Source organism: Anabrus simplex, chromosome 2 (genome assembly GCF_040414725.1).
Source record: "Anabrus simplex isolate iqAnaSimp1 chromosome 2, ASM4041472v1, whole genome shotgun sequence".
NCBI classification, from domain to species: domain Eukaryota; kingdom Metazoa; phylum Arthropoda; class Insecta; order Orthoptera; family Tettigoniidae; genus Anabrus; species Anabrus simplex.
In genome coordinates, this window is record NC_090266.1 from 9,894,641 (window position 1) to 9,915,584 (window position 20,944).

The following is a 20,944-nucleotide window of genomic DNA, read 5'->3' on the forward strand; positions in this document are numbered from 1 at the left end:
AGCTTCTTTGGAAAGTTATTCCATGTTTAATCAATTAATGTGATCATTGAAATGATAAAATTATCCAACATCAACGTGACTGACATGAAAATAAAATTTATGAAAGTATTCATAATAATTTTGTTGGCTTCTGTGAAAATACATGGTTATGTTGGTGCCTAACTCACTCTTATCTCCTAAATTATTATTTTCAAAATCCCAACATAACAGGTGCTGAAGGCTTACTAAAATTAATTCCAGTTATAATTCATCACTTCACATGTTTTCTTTCTCATATATCCGTCAATTTCCTCGGAAATCGTATCCCACGCTAGACTATCTTTTCTCTTCATCGTCCTAACTAGCTGCCCATTTTGCAACTTTAGTATCATCAATATCTAATTTCTATGGTATATCAATCATGACATCCATCTCAAAACATAGCAATCCAAAATTATCATTATAAGGAAAGATTCTCTGCAACAGGTCAACATCATACTTTCATTGCGATTGTAGCTGAAATAAATACACCAACTACTACACATCTATCTACAGACATTCAAATAATGTACTGGTTTCCAGCTCCGTCCGTAATCCTTCTGAAAAGATGAGATCCAATTCCTACCTACCAAAATCTAGCATCTACAAGCATCTACGAAACATATTAAAAGTTGTGACTCATATATTAAATGACTCTGTCACATCACGAATAGGACATTCCCGTATATTTGTACTCTTGTTTCATGTCTGAGGATCCTACTATTTATCTGCAATATCATCCTTATTATCTCTACGAACTTGTTTCTGAGGACCATCCACATGTCTGATCACTATTCTCCAAACTGACTTTACTCAACAACGCTTGTGTACCTTACCACCAAATTATTCATAATTTGTGATGAACCAAATACCTAACTACCATTTCATAATCATTATCACTTCGAAGAAACATTGCGCACATTATACTCCAAACTCCAATTATGATCAACTGCATTCAATATTATATATTCATGAAGACTCGATACCCTTAAGGCGCACTTATACTCATCACCATATCATTCAAAACCCACAAGCTACACACTAGAGAGTCATATCATCACACTTACACAAAAGAAAACAATCATATTCCATACCATTGCGTCGTCATTCTACAGAAATAATATGCAGAAAACCCTGATTCTAAAATTGAAATCCTATTCACAATACATGAATATCATCACCTACCGCCACAAAATTATTCATTATAATCACTGTATAAATAGAAGATTGAATTTCACAACACTTCGGACTAAGTCAATGTAACTCCATAAGATTGTAATTAAATGAGCACACACAACAGGGCAAACACATATAAATTGGAAGTATCTATTCAAAATAAACAACCGACCGATCACTATCCTGCGAGGGTACAACACTTCATCATAACTATTGATATTACTCAATTTGTCATATCATAACATGTTGAAATTGAGAAGGTCTACACTACACTATGCAGCTACTAAATAGAATAGATACGATACCATTTCGATTTTTTTATTTTGTTATTTACTTATCAATTTACTGGACAGGATATCAGCTCATCCTCGGTTTTACTGAGTTTGTTGGCTCATTTTTCTCCTTCATCATATCCAGGTCTTTCAGGACACCCTGTCCTGTTTATGCTTGCATCTTGATTATTATTTTTTTTTGCTAGGGGCTTTACGTCGCACCGACACAGATAGGCCTTATGGCGACGATCTTGATTATTTTAAACATATCCTTCGAATTATACAGGAACAAATCAAAAAATATCAAAAATATCAAAATCTCTTTATTTGCAAATGAGGTGTCTACCTCGGTGGCAAATGGTACACTAAAATACATTATTGTCAAGCACTAAATATTAAATTAACAAGAGAAGAAAATTTTTCCTGTAATACAATATTATACAATTTACGCTAACAATGTTTTCTATTAAACACACAGCTCATCCTTAATAAATTTATATTGTTTACAAAATTCTACTTATAATATCTCCTGTACTACTTACAAGTATAGTCAACTGATATACAGTATGTGGAATTACTTCAAATGATACTATACAACTGGTATAACATTAATATTTACATTGCATTTATTTATTTCCTTTTTTTTTTTTTTTTTTTTTTTTTTTTTTACCCGTTCTGGATCCTAAGTAGCATGACGACCTGCTGCATCTTAACCAGAGCCCCTTTTGCCACCACTTTTCAGAGTTCCTGAAGGGCCTTCACAGCTACCGTAGCAGTCCCAGGGCCCTCGAAGTCCACACTGTACTTCACCCCTACAGGCAGTCCCCTACTTTGGCTGTCCAAACTCCTTAGACCAGGGGATGGAATTAATTTATTCACACACATTTTTTAATTTACAATAACCTGCACTGGTCGAATGCCCTCTAACACTTCATTTATTTTCTCTGTTGCTGTTTATTCTCTTCTTGAATATCTGTACAGATTTTGGAAAAGGATCAAACACTACACCTGGTAAACTGTTCCAATCCTTCACACCCTTCCCAATGAATGAAAATTTACCCCAATCGCTTCTGCTAAAATTCCTTCTAATTTTATATTTGTGGTCAGTCCTGCCGATATAATTATTTTCCAACTGAAGCCTCTCACGGATATCTCCCCATGCTTCTTCTCCTGTATAGGATCTATATAATCCTATAAGTCTAGTTTTCTCCCTTCTCTTACTTAAAGTTTCCCACCCAAGTTCCTTTAACATTTCTGATACACTACTCTTTCTCCTGAAATCCCCTGTTACAAATCTTGCTGCTTTCCTCTGCACACTATCTATTTCTTTTATTAAGTATTCTTGGTGAGGATCCCAAACACTGTTTGCATATTCCAATAATGGACGAACCATACTCAAGTAACTTTTTTCTTTTAATTCTTTGTTGCATCCTTTAAGTAGCCTCATTATGACATGTAATGATCTGTATGCTTTCCCAACAATGTCATCAATATGACCCTTCCAGTGCAAATTACTTTCAAATCTCACACCTAAGTATTTGCACTTGCCATCTTTTGGGATAACTACCTCATCCAAAGTATATTCAAATTCAGTTTTAAAGCTCAGTTTTAAAGCTCCTGTTTGTAAAAGTTGTAACAGTTGATTTGCCTCCATTAACATTCATATTATTTTCTTCAACCCATTGTTGGATACTTTCAAGGTCCCTTTGTAATTCTGAACAATCCTCAATGTTGTTTATTTCCCTATAAACAATTATGTCATCTGCATACAATCTTATTTTTGATGTTATATTGTTCCCTAAATCATTTGCGTATATTAAGAAAAGTAACGGACCGATTATACTACCCTGTGCAATTCCCTTCCAAACTTTCTCTTCCTGAGATACATTATTTCCTACTTTGACTTTCTGAACCCTTGAATTTAGAAATGCTTTTATCCAACATGTAACCCTTACGTCCAATCCTATTCCCTCCAATTTCTTTAATAATATTCCATATTCCACTCTATCAAAGGCTTTGGAAAGATCTATGGCTATGCAATCTAACTGACCTCCTGAATCCAACTGATCTGATATGTCCTGCTGAAATCCCACCAGTTGTGCCTCACAAGAAAATTTCTTTCTAAATCCATACTGGCTCCTCATGAACCAATTTTTATCATCACATATCCCTCTGATGTACTTCGATATTAAACTCTCCAGAATTTTACAAACTATACTGGTCAGGCTGATTGGTCTGTAGTTCTCTGGTTTCCTTTTATCACCCTTTCCTTTATAAATTGGTATTATTATAGATTCCTTCCATTCCTTTGGTATTATACTATTATTTATGACATAGTCAAAGAGAAATTTTAAATAAGGCACTATATACCACCCCATTGTCTTTAATACCTCCCCAGTAATTTGATCACTTCCTGCTGCTTTTCCTTGCAGAAGCAGTTGGATTTCTCTGAAAATATCTTCGTTTGTGAATGAGAAGCTTCTTGTTTCCCTCTGTCTCTCTCCCTCTCTATCTTCTGTTTCAGTTTCCAACTCTTGACAATCATCTAATGAATCTCTAAATTCCCTACTAAATAGGTTTGCTTTCTCAGTATCTGTTAAATAGTGTTCACCCCCTTCTCCCACCATTGTAGGAATTTGGATTCCTTTTCCTTTTTGATTCCTGATATATGTATACAGCTTTTTCCATTTCCCTTTGTGGTCATTACCCTCTTGAAGTATGCCATTCATATAATTCTCTTTTGCTTCCTTTTTCACTCTATTCAGTTCCCTCATTAGCTGTTTTCTAGTTTCTCTACTCTCCCTACCCTCTTTGATTTTCCTGTTTACTATACTACATTTTCTTTTTAATTTTCTTATTTCCCTTGTATAATAAACAGGGTCTGAGGTCATTTTACCCTTCTTAACAGGTACAAATCTCTTCTCTCCTACCCAAATAATTCCTTTAAATTTAGCCCAAAGTGTATCCACGTTACTCCCTTCACTTATCCAACAACTGAATTGTGATTTAAGGTAAGTCCCAAATTCATCAACTTTAGTTTTTCTGTACAATTTCTTGTCTTGTGTAACCCTCTTATTAAGCCTTTTTGGTACAAGTCCTACATCCATTATTACAGCCTTATGGTCTCCTATTCCTTCAATTACCTCAGTTTTATCAACAATTTCCCATGGTTTAACCAAGAATACATCTGGTAAGTTATTGAGACGAGTCGGTTCTTGTACTACTTGTGTAAATCCTCCCTCCCAAATTAACTTATTTGCCAGTTTCTGTTCATGGGTTTCACTTGCAGCTCCTTTCCATTCAACTTCAGGCAAATTTAGATCTCCCCCAATTATTACCATACCATTATTATTGTTTTTACGAGTATAATCTATTATTTTTTCAAAGGTTTCCATGTCTCTTTCCTCTCTTCCAGGCCTGTATGTTCCTATAATTCCCACCTCCTTCATATTATCACAAACTAATTTTATCCCTAATATTTCATCCCTTTCATCGGTAAACCATTCATGTGAACAGTAAGTTTCCTTCACCAGAATAAACACCCCCCCCTCCCTTTTTATCTCCTCTGTCTCTACGATAGACTGTGTACCCTTCTGGAAATACTTCTCTATTACCCACCCCTTCTTTCAACCATGATTCCACTCCTATCACCACATCATTCTCATAAGATTCCATCAATGAACCTAATTTTAATTGTTTATTTACTACACTTTGACAGTTTACCAAGAGCAATCTCAGACCCTCTTCCTCCCTAAAACTTGACTGTTGCAATTGGGTAACTTGAAATTCCTTACTATCCTGAGTTTCTTTTTCTAGTTGACTGAGCCAGCTTGAAGTACAGCTGGCTCTTTCTACTAGTTTTCCTGGTCAGTATTATAACTCAAGGGAGTTGCCTGTTTTACAGTACATATCTTAAGATTAATAAAATCTAGAACAATATTTGCTATCTTTCGTTTACCTGAATTGTTTAGATGGAGGCCATGTTTTGTATAACAGTATCTCTCAAAACTGCTGCATTCAATAACCTGAGTATTCCGAAAATGTTTACAAATTTTAACAATATCTGTATTGACCTTGTCCACTTCATTGTTCACACACGAGTCTCTACTCAAATCATGCCTGTGGGGCACGTTCACTACAAAAACGTTAGTGTGGGTCAGCTTCCCTAGTGTATGTTTAAGTTGTGATCTTACATTCTTGGCGTCGTCGCGAGCTACGTCGTTCGTCCCACCGATGATAAGCACTGCATCTCCGCTCCCGAAGTTCCTAGTTGCTGCTTCTACGTTTTCCACAACACTGCTGATAGAAGCTCCTGGATATATTTCTCCGGTTGCTGCTATATTCTCGTCGTTTATCACTCCCGCAATTCCCCTTCCTTGGCTATCACCAAACACAGCTACCTTCGCTGATTTAGGCCTAACTGGGTCTTGAATCTGAATTCTAGGCCTAAATTTTAAACTCGGCACGGCAACGGATCGCGATGATTTGGTTTCACGCGCGCGATCACTTTCTTCCAGAATTAAATTATTTAGGGCAGAAAACCTATTTCTGATGTTTATTTCCGGAAATTCAGTTGTAGATTTCTTCTTAGCCGGCCATCCACGAACTACTTGACACCACGTGCTCGAGTTTGTTACTTGTACCGGTATATCACTCGAAGAATGGTCAGTCCCAAACTCTAGCGATCGCAGTCTTTCTTTTAATTCTTGATTTTCAACTTTAAGAGTCTCATTGTCCTTTTTTAGAATGTTTATAATTTCTAATGCACTTTTATATTCCTCATCGACTGTTTTCGGTACTTCGTCAACGCCGTCCCCAACAACAACATTCCGAACACACTGCTCACAAATCCAGTCAACATTTTCATTAGTTTTTACGTCTCTAGGGCAATTTCCGCACTTATAATGCCACCATCGATCACATGAATCACACAACATTCCATTTTTCACTAATTTTCGACATTTTCCGCACTTTTCGTCACATTTTACGGTTAATTTACTCGGAGAATAAAACACTACATCGTCATTACCGGGCGCCATTTTGAAAAGGCAGTTAACTCCATTAGCTCAAACTTAGAAATGACAATTAACAAAGGACCATATAAGTACACTGACTGACAGAGCAAATGCAACACCAAGAAGGAGTGGTCAGAACTTTATGCCAATTGCAGGGTAGACTGACGTCACTGAGGTATGCTCATGATGTGAAATGCGCCGCTGTGCTGCGCACGTAGCGAACGATAAATGGGACACGGCGTTGGCGAATGGCCCACTTCGTACCGTGATTTCTCAGCCGACAGTCATTGTAAAACGTGTTGTCGTGTGCCGCAGGACACGTGCATAGCTAAGAATGCCAGGCCGCCGTCAACGGAGGCATTTCCAGCAGACAGACGACTTTACGAGGGGTATGGTGATCTGGCTGATAAGGGCAAGTTGGTCGCTTCGTCAAATCGCAGCCGATACCCATAGGGATGTGTCCACGGTGCAGCGCCTGTGGCGAAGATGGTTGGCGCAGGGACATGTGGCACGTGCAAGGGGTCCAGGCGCAGCCCGAGTGACGTCAGCACGCGAGGATCGGTGCATCCGCCGCCAAGCGGTGGAAGCCCCGCACGCCACTTCAACCGCCATTCTTCAGCATGTGCAAGACACCCGGGCTGTTCCAATATCGACCAGAACAATTTCCCGTCGATTGGTTGAAGGAGGCCTGCACTCCCAGCGTCCGCTCAGGAGACTACCATTGACTCCACAGCATAGACGTGCACGCCTGGCATGGTGCCGGGCTAGAGCGACTTGGATGAGGGAATGGCGGAACGTCGTGTTCTCCGATGAGTTACGCTTCTGTTCTGTCAGTGATAGTCACCGCAGACGAGTGTGGCGTCGGCGTGGAGAAAGGTCAAATCCGGCAGTAATTGTGGAGCGCCCTACCGCTAGACAACGCGGCATCATGGTTTGGGGCGCTATTGCGTATGATTCCACGTCACGTCTAGTGCGTATTCAAGGCACGTTAAATGCCCACCGCTACGTGCAGCATGTGGTGCGGCCGGTGGCACTCCCGTACATTCATGGGCTGCCCAATGCTCTGTTTCAGCAGGATAATGCCCGCCCACACACTGCTTGCATCTCCCAACAGGCTCTACGAGGTGTACAGATGCTTCCGTGGCCAGCGTACTCTCCGGATCTCTCACCAATCGAACACGTGTGGGATCTCATTGGACGCCGTTTGCAAACTCTGCCCCAGCCTCGTACGGACGACCAACTGTGGCAAATGGTTGACAGAGAATGGAGAACCATCCCTCAGGACACCATCCGCACTCTTATTGACTCTGTACCTCGACGTGTTTCTGCGTGCATCGCCGCTCGCGGTGGTCCTACATCCTAATGAGTCGATGCCGTGCGCATTGTGTAACCTGCATATCGGTTTGAAATAAACATCAATTATTCGTCCGTGCCGTCTCTGTTTTTTCCCCCAACTTTCATCCCTTTCGAACCACTCCTTCTTGGTGTTGCATTTGCTCTGTCAGTCAGAGTATTTGTATTCCTGCTATTTTCGTAGGGCACTCTCCTCGTCTCTTTCCGACAATCTTATATGCTATGATATCTTATATGCGTTTACAGTTGTTTCATACCAAATTCTAATACAATTATTCACCTAAGATACAATTGGATCTGTAATTTTGCAATTCCAATTCTTGGCTTTTTAACACGTCCTTTTCAACATTCAGTCCAGACAGTTGCGACAAACAATGACATACCATTATTTGTCAAGAATATGGAAGCCTGCTTTTTTGTGATCTGCGTAAATATACATGTTGTAACCTCTTTTCATTAGAATTCTGAAATTTGTGAGTCCACCTGTCTTTTCCTATCCTCTACTCTACGTTTTCCTTTCCTACCTTTTCCCTTCCTCCTACTTCCACACATCTCACCAACAGTTCCCTGTCCCTCATCTTCCCTCTCTTGTTCTACCTGGAGTGACTCGTACCGATTTCGCACAGACACCTGTCCTGAATTCTGATCCTGAATAGAGCCCTTAGCCTGCAATCTCCTTCCTCTTAGAACATTAGACCACCTGTCTTCTACAACTCCTCCCTTTGCTTCCCCTCCCTCTTGTACACCTACTGTAACCTGTACATTGTTTGAGGGAGTCCTATCTTCCTTCCTGTCTTCTGTGAGAATCCTAATTATCTCCCTCAAACTTTCCAACTCCTCCCTCATACCCCTCAATGCGTCGCTACACCCACAGTAAGTACATTCGCGCTCCTTAGCCATTCTTTACGGGGAAAAAATGAAATTAAAAAATAAAATATCTTATTTGCAAAAAATAAATGAACGGAGGGATATATTGTCTGGGATAGTACACATCAATAAGGTAATTAATATACGACTACACTACAATATTACTTAGTCGTGCTCTATTTTTTTAATCCTACAACCCCTGACAGGATAAAAACTGCTGTTAATTACTGAATATCGAAAGTAATAGCCTACACAAGAACTACACAATTCCAAACTGCAATTAAGCCTATTCTAATTACAACAACAGTATTTTAGTAAGAGTTTCTACGGATACCTCTACTACACCAGTACTACACAAATATTTTACAATAATAAAATAATCACTCTAAATTCTAATAGGATATTACTCGTATACTACTGTACAGTACACTACAGTAATTTTAAACTACTTTCAGACGTATCCTAATTACGATACCCGTACCGAACCGTATGTCACTAAACTAAGCACAACAGAAATGAAATTTGCAAGAACTACTGTACTCAAAGATTACCAACGAAGCTAAATGCTTAGACAAATTATTATTAGTATTACGGTCTAATAGATACACACGAAAAATAACACACGAATATAGCAGGCAGGATACGGCACTATCTAAATGTACTGTATCTATACTACAATGTATCTACACTACACTACACTGCGTTTGGTTAAATGCTTAAGTATCGAAAGGATTGCCGTACACGAAGAAAAACACGAATATAACTGGCAAGATACTATCTAATATATCTTTAAATGTCAGGTTCACAAGTATGAGTTTTGTGTCACCATATATATACGAAACATAAAAACACATGTGAATGCTGAAAAGCAATATATAGGATTGTGTTAACTCAGTTGAGACTTGAGTGGAAAATGTACATCTCTAAAGCGTGCACACATATAATCTGTGCTGTTTGTGTTTGAAGGTAAATCATAAGGTCCTGTGTTGAATTCTGCTATATGGCATACTGGAGTAGAGGCTCCTTCCCTTCGCAGTTGTGTATGGATGTAATAATTATCTGTGAAAGATAAAAGTGAAAGGTGAGTAATTTTATTTTAGTAATTGGGAATGCCTATTAGTCGTGTGGAATGAATGTGTATATGTGTACTTTCTGCTGTTGTTGATTGACATTGTGTGTAGGTTGGGAGCACGTTGTGCACTGCTCCCTGTTCACCTTGGGCTAATGTTAGTTGCTGTGAGGGGGAGGGGCAGGAGGAGTAGCAGTTGAGCGGATAGGGGTGGACCTGGGCATGTCTTTAAGTTTAAAAAAAAAAAAAAGGCATATCAATATTAAGCAACAAGATTCTATTGCAGTGTACAACTGAAGGTTCAGGAAACAATGAAGTGCAACCCACAGGACTAACAAATTGTGATCAATACACATGCTATTTCTGTGTTACCATACATGTTTTACAAAGCTAGCATCCAATTTCAGAAAAACTCATGCCTATGAATAATCCAAACTTTTATGAATGTGTTTTTATGTGTGTTATTCATGAAAAGACAGTGAATACCAAGTTCCAATTTGACGATTGCCCCCAATCGTGTTATGTTATATGTGATTGTGTGACCAGCTGAAGATGACCTAGAAAGGTCAAAATCGGTCCTGTAGTTTTAATTTAATAAATAAGTATTGATTAGGTGGAAGCCTTCTTCTCATTGTATTTGTGTAATTCAGACTAATAAATGTCAATTGTATTAAAGAGGTGGACCCCTAATAATTTTAATTATGGTGCAATGCGGATCACGATGAAATTTTTAAATATCAATGAGTTATTGTGTCGCGATAACATGACTAGTTACAAACTCAGTATACGAAGTGAGGAAATTGAAGGCATACTACTGAACGGTGAATCTGGTGATGAACTCATTCCCGATTTCAATGATAGCGAAAGCAATTCTGATGGTGATATACCAGACTCTGGGTAAAGTGAAATCCAGCACATTCAAATAACCAATACGCATCCGTCTTATTGCCGGGCTTCAATCAAGTTCACTGGCCAGGTAGGATTAAATGTTGACATCGAAACTAGCAACGAAATTATGTCTTTTGTCAATTTATTTGTAAATGACGATTTCCTTGAATATGTATGCCATCAAACAAACCTTTATGCGGAACAAGTTATTTGCGCAGCACCGCGGCCAATCACTAAATAGGCCTAGTCTATTTTTCAAACGTGGAAACTGGTCGACATTAATGAGATGGAAAAGTTTTTAGGACTAATGTTTGTAACCGGAATTACTCAGAAACCAGATCTGAAAATGTACCGGACAGAGGACACTATTTTTCGCTCGCCGATTTTTTCGAAAACCATGGCACGAACCCGGTTCGAAAACATATTGGCATTCTTGCACTTTAATTACAGCAGTCACTATGAGGAGAATCCTTATAGGCTATACAAACTTAGGCTGATTCTCGAAAGGCTCAGCAACCAGTTTTCATACAGTAACATATCAATGTAAAATAGTGCACTATACTATAGAGATGAGGGGATTTTAAAAGGCTGGACTGGAGGTTAAACTTGTGAAGACTGTTAAATGTTGTTCTATTTGTCTACTTCTGGAAATGGAGTGAAGTTTTAAAATCCATAAAATTTCTTCATGGAGAATACAAGTACAGGCAGGGTCTAAAAGTGAAACCAAAAAAGCTGAGAGTGAGAACGAAAAATGAAGCAGAAGTAAAAGATAATATGAAGAGTTCCTCTTCCATCCAGCCCTGTGCTTGTATAGATCAGTTTGGGTTGGTGCTGACCTCCACACTGATGTTGTGTTGAGTGGGGGAAACGGCGGGTGAGGGGAGGACAGACCAGTAACAGACTTAATTGAGCGTTGCTTCAGATCTTTCTCGATTAGTGCATCAACTGAGGTTGTTCGTCTTTTCTTGAATTTCGTTAAAATTATAGATGGGATTGGATTTTTGATCAAGGTTTATATCAAATTTTTTTATTTTTTTTTACAATTGGCTTTACGTCGCACCCACACAGATAGGTCTTATGGCAACGATGGGATAGGAAAGGTCTAGGAGTGGGAAGGAAGTGGCCATTGCCTTAATTAAGGTACAGCAGCAGCATTTGCCTGGTGTGAAAATGGGAAACCACGGAAAACCATCTTCAGGGCTGCCGACAGTAGAGTTTGAACCCACTATCTCCCGGATGCAAGCTCACAGCTACGTGGCCCTAACCGCACGGCCAACTCGCCCGGTTAAATATTTTCTAAAATTTTTATTAAAGTTTCCTTTTTGGTTATATGTAGGATATGTAGATCATTATCTATGGTGGAGAATGAGTAATTCTGATCTTTTATGTGCTCACTCGTAGCATAAAATCTTCTGTATTTAGCTGCATTAAAATATTGTTTGTAGCAGATTTGAAAGTTCCTCCCAGTCTGTCCGACAACTGGCATCGCACTGGTTACACGTCAACTCGTAGACCCTTGATTGCAAATGTTTGTCGGGTTTGTTAAGTGCGTTTGTGTTACAGAAAAGTTTAGAAGTAGTGTTGTTAGTTCTAAAGGTGACACTGAGGTTCTGTTTTTTTTTTAAATGTTTGAGACTTGGTATAGGTTACTGATGTTCAAAATGAAGGTGACAAAATTAGCATTCTTTTTCTTTTGTTCTTCAAGTGTTGTGGTGGTTTTTTTTTTATCTTATTGAGAATTCTGCCAACAAAATTGCTATTAAACCCATTAAGGTGTGCTAAAGTGTGGACGGTGTTAATAACAAGGGGTGAGTTGCCTAATTAAACCTCACTTACCCCCTTTCAGAACAATGTACAAAGAGGAAGATATATTGATTGTTGAAAGGAAAATATGTTTTATAGTTTCTGCATACTTTAATCTGGACTGCACATCCGTAGACATCAAAGACACTTTATCTCATGCTTTCAGTGTAATCCCTCCTAAGTGAAAAGTAATCTTAAGTGGTGATTACAACTGCCCAAAAGACAAGGAAACAAGGAAAACAACACAAGTACAGGCATTCATTGAAGTAGAGGGACTAAATCTAATAAATTAAAAGGATGCATACAGTTACATATGTCACAAAGGCATGAGTACAAGAGGGTTCACAATATGTGGTCAGAAACAATTATGGAAAACAGATGGGGCATTGATAAGGAAGCATATTCCGGTATCAACAGAAATGAACAAGAATGATAAATACAAATGGAATTAGTCATAAATTAGACAAGAGGGCTTTAGAAGAGATGTCTGAACTACAGGAAAGTATACAGTTACTCATTGCAGAAAATAAGTTAGACGAAGCAGATGTCCTTGTCCTTTGTTCTTAATCTTAAAACTTGTCGGCTGATGATGTCTACAGGATAGATGAAACATTTTCCATTATTTACAAATGTTATTTAAATAAATAAAAAATAAATAAAAATGTTAGTATTATAAAGGTGGAACATTTGACCATACCTTTTTGATTAAGTATACATACGACAATACAAGCTTTATAATGAAATTTATTTTATGCAATGAAGTAGATAGGACCATAGAAATGATTAAGGAGGCAACTGTTCAGATCAGACCAAGAAGAGCAAAATGATGATTTTACACTGAGTGCTACCAGAAAAGAAAGGTCACTAGCGACTTTAAGAAGGCTTAAACATCAAAATGTGAGAAAACCTTGAAGGAATATCAACGCCAAAGGCAGGAATACAAAAGACTAATAAATACAAAGCAAATGGAATTCATCAAAAAAGAAGCTATTAGACAAGCAGAAGCTGCGGAAAAAGATCATTTCCGAGCCTTACGGACAAAGCAGCCAAGATTGGCAACGTAAATTCCCATGGAAAGATGGGAAAATCATTTTAGTAAAATGTTATCACACAAGGAAACGAGACCAGATTTTACAGAAGAAACATATTTGAATGAAACATGTCCATACTTCACCAAGGAGGAATTGGATAATGTGATGAGGTCACTAAAGAGAAGGAAAGCACCAGGACCAGATGGACTCAGCAATGAACATGTACAAGAGACATACACAGTAATGGCAGAGACATGGCTTGCCCTGTTCAACTAATGTTTAGAGACAGGAAATATACCACAATAAAAACACTATGCAAAGGCAAAGGAGACCCAAATAATCCTGAAGCGTATCGAGGTATAGGAATTGAAGTAGCTGCCGTCAAAATACTCTCAAGATTGCTAGCCTTGAGGATAAGTCCAAGAATAGAGGAACATCTTCCAGACGAGCAATTTGGATTCAGAGTAGGTCGCTCCACATTAATGGCAGCTGAATGTCTAATAAGACAAATATAAGCAGAAATAAGTAAAGAACGAAGAAAGCTGTATGTGATCATCATAGATTTCTCAAAGGCTTTTGACATGGTTAACCGCAGGAATCTAGTAGAAAAACTAAGAAAACTCTACGAAGACCCATGGGTGAGAAACTCATACCAAACATCCTGTCAGAATTTTTTTGTGTAAATCATGGACAGTATTGGACAGTCTGAATGGTTAAATCAGACTAATGGATCCACTCACGATGTAGTAGGGATCACGAGCTGTATCATATGGCACTAGAAGAGCTTCAAAGAGGACTAGACTCCATAGTTGAATGGATAGAAATGAACAAACTACAGATGAATCAAGACAAAATGGAGCTAGTAATGTTCAGGAAAGCAGGAAGACTAGCCTCGAACGATGAAATCTTCTGCAAAGGTTTACTGCTTAAAAAGTTATTTTTTTTCCTCTAGTGGCTTTACGTCGCACCGACACCGATAGGTGTTATGGCGACGATGGAATAGGAAAGGGCTAGGACTGGGAAGGAAGCGGCCGTGGCCTTAATTAAGATAATTAAGGTACAGACTCCTTTTCTATATAATACGTGCTCTTTAACTTATTTATTAATATAGTCACTTACTACTTTATTTATATCTTCGTTGCAATTCTTGTACTTTTATAGTGTAGAAATAATCATTGTTGTACTCTGGATTGTCATTGTCTCTGTGTATGTGTTTTCCATTCATTCTTCTTCCTTGTCTTTATTATCTTCAGCATTATTATTGTGTATTTATCTTTACTTACATGTATGCATTATAAGTACTCTTGACTGTTGTGTTAAGAAGGTACTGTATTGGGCTTACTGCCCGTGTACTTTCAAAAAGTCAAATAAATAAATAAATAAATAAATTTGCCTGTTGTGAAAATGGGAAACCACAGAAAATCATCTTCAGGGCTGCTGACAATGGGATTTGAACCCACTATCACAACCGCACAACCAACTCGCCCGGTAAACCGTTTAAAGAGAAAAACATGTACAGATGACTGCAAAATATTTCCCAGTACACCTCACCTCAGGGAAAGACTGATCGTGTCAGTTAAAGCAATTAACAAAATTAAAAATCTACAGCTTCTCTCCCTGGAAACTGCCTTGAAGTTGTTTGATACCAAAATACTACCCACGTTAACATGCAGAATAGAGTTCATCTCGGAACACCTGACTGCAAAACAACTGGAAGATATCTAGGCTCTAAAAGCCAGATTCTTGAAAGGTACTTCGGCTTATACACGCTGTCTCGACTAGTTTATGTTATGGCAAAAGAAACATTTTTGTTGGAAGATCTAACTTTAATTCACTTGTTACCAAAGACACCTGCAGTGAAGACTGATCTGCGGAAGAGACGGGAGAAGGAAGATCAAATACAGGAAGACTTCTATATAACAGAAGCAGTGATGATTACCAAATGGAGACAAGCAAACCAGAAATTACGTCATGTGGTGACCAGGATGGCGGTGCATGAGTTTCGTACCAAATTGTGCATAAATAAGAAGTATCACATCCCCAGCAGTAACTGTGTGTGTGAACTTTGTAATGAACACTGTGAATGCTACCACATTCTAAGTTGTAAATTATGATAAAAAAGTATATGTGAATATTCGAATTTGTAATGCAAAATTTTTGTGCACTTAATAAAATAAATAAGAAAACAGGTGGGAGGTAGGAACCCTCATCGAAGGTAGGTCTGCCCAGGGAGTGGCGCCCCTGCCTATGTGAGTTGCAGAGCACACTGACATCTGGTAAGGCTCCCAGCTCAGGGTTACGAGCAAAAACCTAAACAGAACCTACAGCGGAGAGGATAGACTTCGGAACAGTGAAAATCGCGGAAGAGGAAGCCCAGTACTCAGGGAATAGTAAGAGTAAAATATTCATCAGCAGCATTAGTTTCCCACTTAAGTACTCCTGCTCTCCAGTTGACTCTCTCAGTGCAGTTCACATGCTACACTGAGTTTTCATAGCCAAAATCATTTAAATGGATCATTTGTCACTGATACACACAATCCCACTTCACCATTGTCGGCTGTTTGACCAGCGTGCCTGAATAATTTGTTTTGCTCACCTCTGGCCTACATTCACATGTATCATCAAAAGAAACAATAATTTCTTCTGTAGTTGTAAATTCAATCAAAAATAATCTTAAATATACCTGGGCAATGCTACGTATTCCTTGTGAAATGCAGAGTTTTAATGAGCTCTTGAAGTCCTGTACATCTACTGTCAACCTGCAGAAAGAAAATCAATAACCACACGTTAGATCCGAGATATTTAGACTGATGTCTTCACGACCCATATTAATTATAATATTTTGGGTTTTTCTGTGTCGAATAAAAGAAAACTGTACAAATTGTCTGTGTTCTGAATCCTCACAAGAGCAAGACTACAACTCTCCTAACAATGATGGTCGGAAATTAGGTTCTTGCAGAATATCTAGAGTTTTATTTGACACAGGAAAAACACAAACGGCTATAATATCTAAATGGGAGAAGATAACACAGCTACATTTTCAGTAAATTTCTGTTTCTATTCCAGAAATATAAACAAATGTTCTACTGAAAATATACCACACCTTCAGAAATACAATAAGATCATAAACAAGAGCATCCAACACTATCAGAAGTTGACAAAATGTGGCACTCAGCACACTGAGATGAGCAGCCAAAGTGTAGAGAAGATCAAGAAGGTGAAATTGGAGCTAGGAGTGGGAATGAATAGGCCGTGGCCTTAGTAAGGTACAGTCCTAACATTTGCCTGGTGTGAAAATGGGAAAGCATGGAAAACCATGTTCAGGGCTGCCAACAATGGGGTTCGAACCCACTATCTCCCGAATGCAAGCCGATAGCTACGTGACCCAAGCCGCGCAGCGTCGATCTTCTCCAAGACATCTAAGTTGTTGCGATAGTATACAATGCCTTACAACTGGCAATGAAGGTGCTTCTGAACGTGAAGTAAAGCTTTGACAAACAATTTACCTACTTCAGGGTAGGTACTTCTAACTTCTTCAGCTACCCTATGCAAGGCATGTGCAAGGCATGTCACATTTATCATTTTTGGTTACAGCATGTTAAGTCTCTTGGCTGCCTTCACCCCATAAGGAGCAGCGTCATTTACAACAGAAAAATTAATATTTGCCCCAATTTGTTATCTTGAATTCCAACTTTATCTTCATATTCTGATCTTTTCTTCTTTTCAAAGCTCCACTCAAGCTTATTGGCCTGCTAATGGCCTCCTTACCAAGACTTCCCAGCACAAAGTTTGCTTTCCTTTGGTTCCTTTCACGTTCTCAAATGAAGCAGTCAAGTGAACAGCGACTTATACTGTATATCCTCTTCATTACAACCTTACTACAACCCCTAAATACCCATGTAATGCATACAGATATGTATAACCTTCACATTAACACCTAGCTACTTACAGTGCTTCCCACGAGATATTTCAGCCCATCAACACAAAACTTACATGACTTTTAATCCAGTTTATTTTCATACCATTGTCTGCGGTCCATCTCATAACACTGTTGAGGTCTTTTTTGCAGTCACTCACTATACAGTATAACATCATCCACAAAAACCCTGTTCTTTACTCATATCATGTATATATATATATATATTGTACCGGGAACACCGCTACGACAGAAGTCCGAAGTATGTTTGTTGAACTTCGCGCGAGGTGGAAGGTAGGCAGCCCGCCGAACGCAGTGACGTACCCAGCGAGTGACGTGGCCGCCGTAAGCCACCTATCCGCTACCATATATGGTAATGATCCAGCTCGTCCTCAAAGGTACATTTTGAGCTAATTTATCGCTATTTTGACATTGCCAACTTAAAAGCCTCTACAATGGACATAATCTCTTCAGATTTCAAGAAAATCCACCGAGTATTATAGAAGTTATAAGGGTAGATAGTACCCGAGTTCTAGACACTTCCATGCGAACGTGTATAAAAGGAAGACCACCCGACCTATGAATTCAGTGTCTGTCACTCCGCCGTCTCTGTGACACGGGTGACAAGAGAAGTGTTGTGCGTGTCAAACTTCTAGTCGACAGTCTGCGAAATCCAAGTTCGGTATTTTCTCTAAGCGTTGTATCAGGACTTTATCATATTCTTGAAGTGCCTGAATGGGACTTTACTTTTGAGAGCATCGTATTGGAACTTTGTCATATTGCCACATTGGGACTTTGTTTTTTTCGTGTGTCGTGATTGGACTTTGATGTTTTCTTAAAGTGCCATATAAGAACTTTGTTTTTTTTTCTGAAGCGTCTCATTGGAACTTAGTTATTTTCGCCAAGTGTCGCGATAAGACTTTATTATTTTCTTAAGGTGACGTACTGGAACATTGTCATCGAAACTTTATTTTTTTCGAGTGTCGTGTTGGGACTTTAACATTTCGGCACATTGGAACTTTGTTATTTCTACACATTGGAACTTTGGTTTTTTTTAAAGTGCCACATAAGGACTTACTTATTCGACGACGATTGAATTTTCACGTGTGTTGTGTATCGCATTGAACTTACGTTTCGAACTTATTCGAACTTATATTTTTGAATCAATTTCTGGAACATTGAACTTAGGGGACATTCAACATTACGTTTAATTGTGAAATATGCAATGCTTTCCAAGTGCTGCACAGGGACTTATGTTTTGATTCTTAAAGACTGTGACAATTCAGAATACGCATATCGCATTACCAGAAAGCATAGAACTTTCCAGTATTTTGAGTGATCCTTAATTTATGAAGTCAGACTTTTTCTTTCAAATATTATTTTCTTTAATGGCTATTCACTTCGCATATTAATGCAACAGGACAGTTTCCGAGTGCTACTTATTCAGTTCATTGCCAATATGTTTTAAATCTTCAGAACTATGCATTTTGGACTGCAGTGACAGTAATCCACTAGAACATTCTGACTTATAGTGAGCTTGCATTATGAACTTGCATTTCTACCAGTACTTGTTCTTCGAGTGATTATTCCAGAACGTTTCGATTTAATATCTAGAGTGCAATAACCATAATTAAAGGGTCATATCTGTTCAGACAGCGCCCTGAATGTGTGGAGTGCCGTGCAGGAAATTCAAGTGTGAATTACGTCTCGAATCGAACCCAGGAACGTGTGCCAATCTTCGAGACATTCCAGAACGTCGGGACATTCCAGAACGTCGAGACTTCCAGAACTCCTCATCCGAGCAGGTGTGGTCCCTGCCCAGTCGATGTCCAGCACCATCCCAGGACTTGGAGATACCAACTAGCCACGACACTTCCACGCTGCTGTACGAAGGTGATATGAACTTGCTTTTGATGATCAATAAACTCAATTTATCAAAATAATCTCTCAAATTGATAACTATACCTCTCTCTGTACCAGCTCCAATGATAAAGCCACTCCCTAGGTTAAGAATCATGCTCGTTCATTTAATATCAAGCGCCTTAAAGATATGAACACATTTTTACGGGTACAGAGAGGAGGTAGTATACATGGCGCCCACCTTTAGGGGCCAGATTTCATTGGAGCTTAACATGAAAGACTTACATACAGCTCAAACTATGGTGACTAAATTCAATCAGAATAGGAGTGTTTTCAAATTTCAGTGGACACTAACTTAACTGAAGTATAAGTGCATAATTATAAGTGATTTGGTAGTGGTGATTTGCAAAGACTTGGTTTAATTAATTTGTGTTGAAACATTGGCACTAGGACTTAAGACTTTGAACTTTTGACTGAATGCAAGTTTCGAAAATCCTTTAAAAAAATTTTTTTTTTGAAGTGTGTCAATCATTATTTCTGTACTTGGTACTAGAGTTATATATTTTAATAAAATGGAGGAGATTATGGCAGCGATTGAAGCCCTTAGGCTCAGTATGAAAGTAGCAAATGAAAACTTACAACACCGACTTAGTGAGTCCAGTTGTAACCTCGAACGCAGATTTAATGAATCTAGTTTTAACCTTGAACAGTCTTTGAGAGAACAGAGAGAACAATTAAATGAGTCTAGTTCTAATCTTGAACGTCAACTTAATGAATCCAGTTCCAACCTTGAACGTCAATTTAGGGAAACCGTAGTTCAAATTAATGCTGAAGTAGATAAGAAGTTTGTAGAAGCGAATGCCAACCTAGAACAAAGGCTTACTCAGGCTGGTGCTCGCATTGAACAAAAATTTAAAGAGTCCAACGCTAGGGTAGATGAAAAATTTTCTGAAATCAATGACCAATTGAAAAGTAACATGGAGGTCATGAAAGAAGAAATTAAAACCCAAGTTGTAGCTCTTCTTAAAGATGACTTCAAAGCCATTCTCCCCACTTCTCAGGCAATTGCTAAAGAGATGGAAGGCTTAAAAACTCAGTTACAGGAATCACATTCACAATTATCTTTAGCCCAGGTTAAAATAGCCTCTATTCAGGAGAACCTTAGAGATACGCTTAAAAATGACATTCGAAGAGTAAACAATGAAGTCAGTCTTATAAAGAGTAAACAGGGAGAGTTTGATAAAAAATTTACATCTCAATTAGATACTACACACACTCAGGTTACGCGTATATGTCGAGACGTATCCGAATTAAAAAAGGATCTCCAAGATGAAGTTAAGGTAGTAGAAGATACTATTAAACAACAGGTGAAGGATGTTAAAACGGAACTACAAGGACAGATAGAAACCCTTGGTAGTAAAGTCTCTAATTTAGAACTGAAGGATACTCCCTTATTTTCTTCTAGTCTATTAAAAACTAATGAAAACGCAAACATTACCACTATCATCCGAATGACCGATGAAAAACCTGCTAAATTCTCAGGGAAGGAGGAATACACCGCTAGGGAATTTTTACTCAACACTGAAGAATATTTTCAAGAAAATAAAATCAGTCCTGATTGACAGCTTCGTGTCGTTTCCAAGTTACTAGAGGGACACGCTCTATCATGGTATTCC

General features: G+C 38.5%; 1 protein-coding gene across 3 annotated transcripts in view; it reads right to left on the reverse strand.

The window, feature by feature from the left end:
• Positions 1–20,944, reverse strand: part of LOC136863899 (mitochondrial potassium channel ATP-binding subunit) — a 789,801-nt gene that overhangs the window by 590,134 nt on the left and 178,723 nt on the right. For all 3 annotated transcript variants that reach the window (XM_067140310.2, XM_068226044.1, XM_068226045.1), the window contains one exon: positions 16,176–16,251. In XM_067140310.2, coding sequence (XP_066996411.2) covers positions 16,176–16,251 — 76 coding nt within the window. The remainder of the gene's footprint in view (positions 1–16,175; positions 16,252–20,944) is intronic.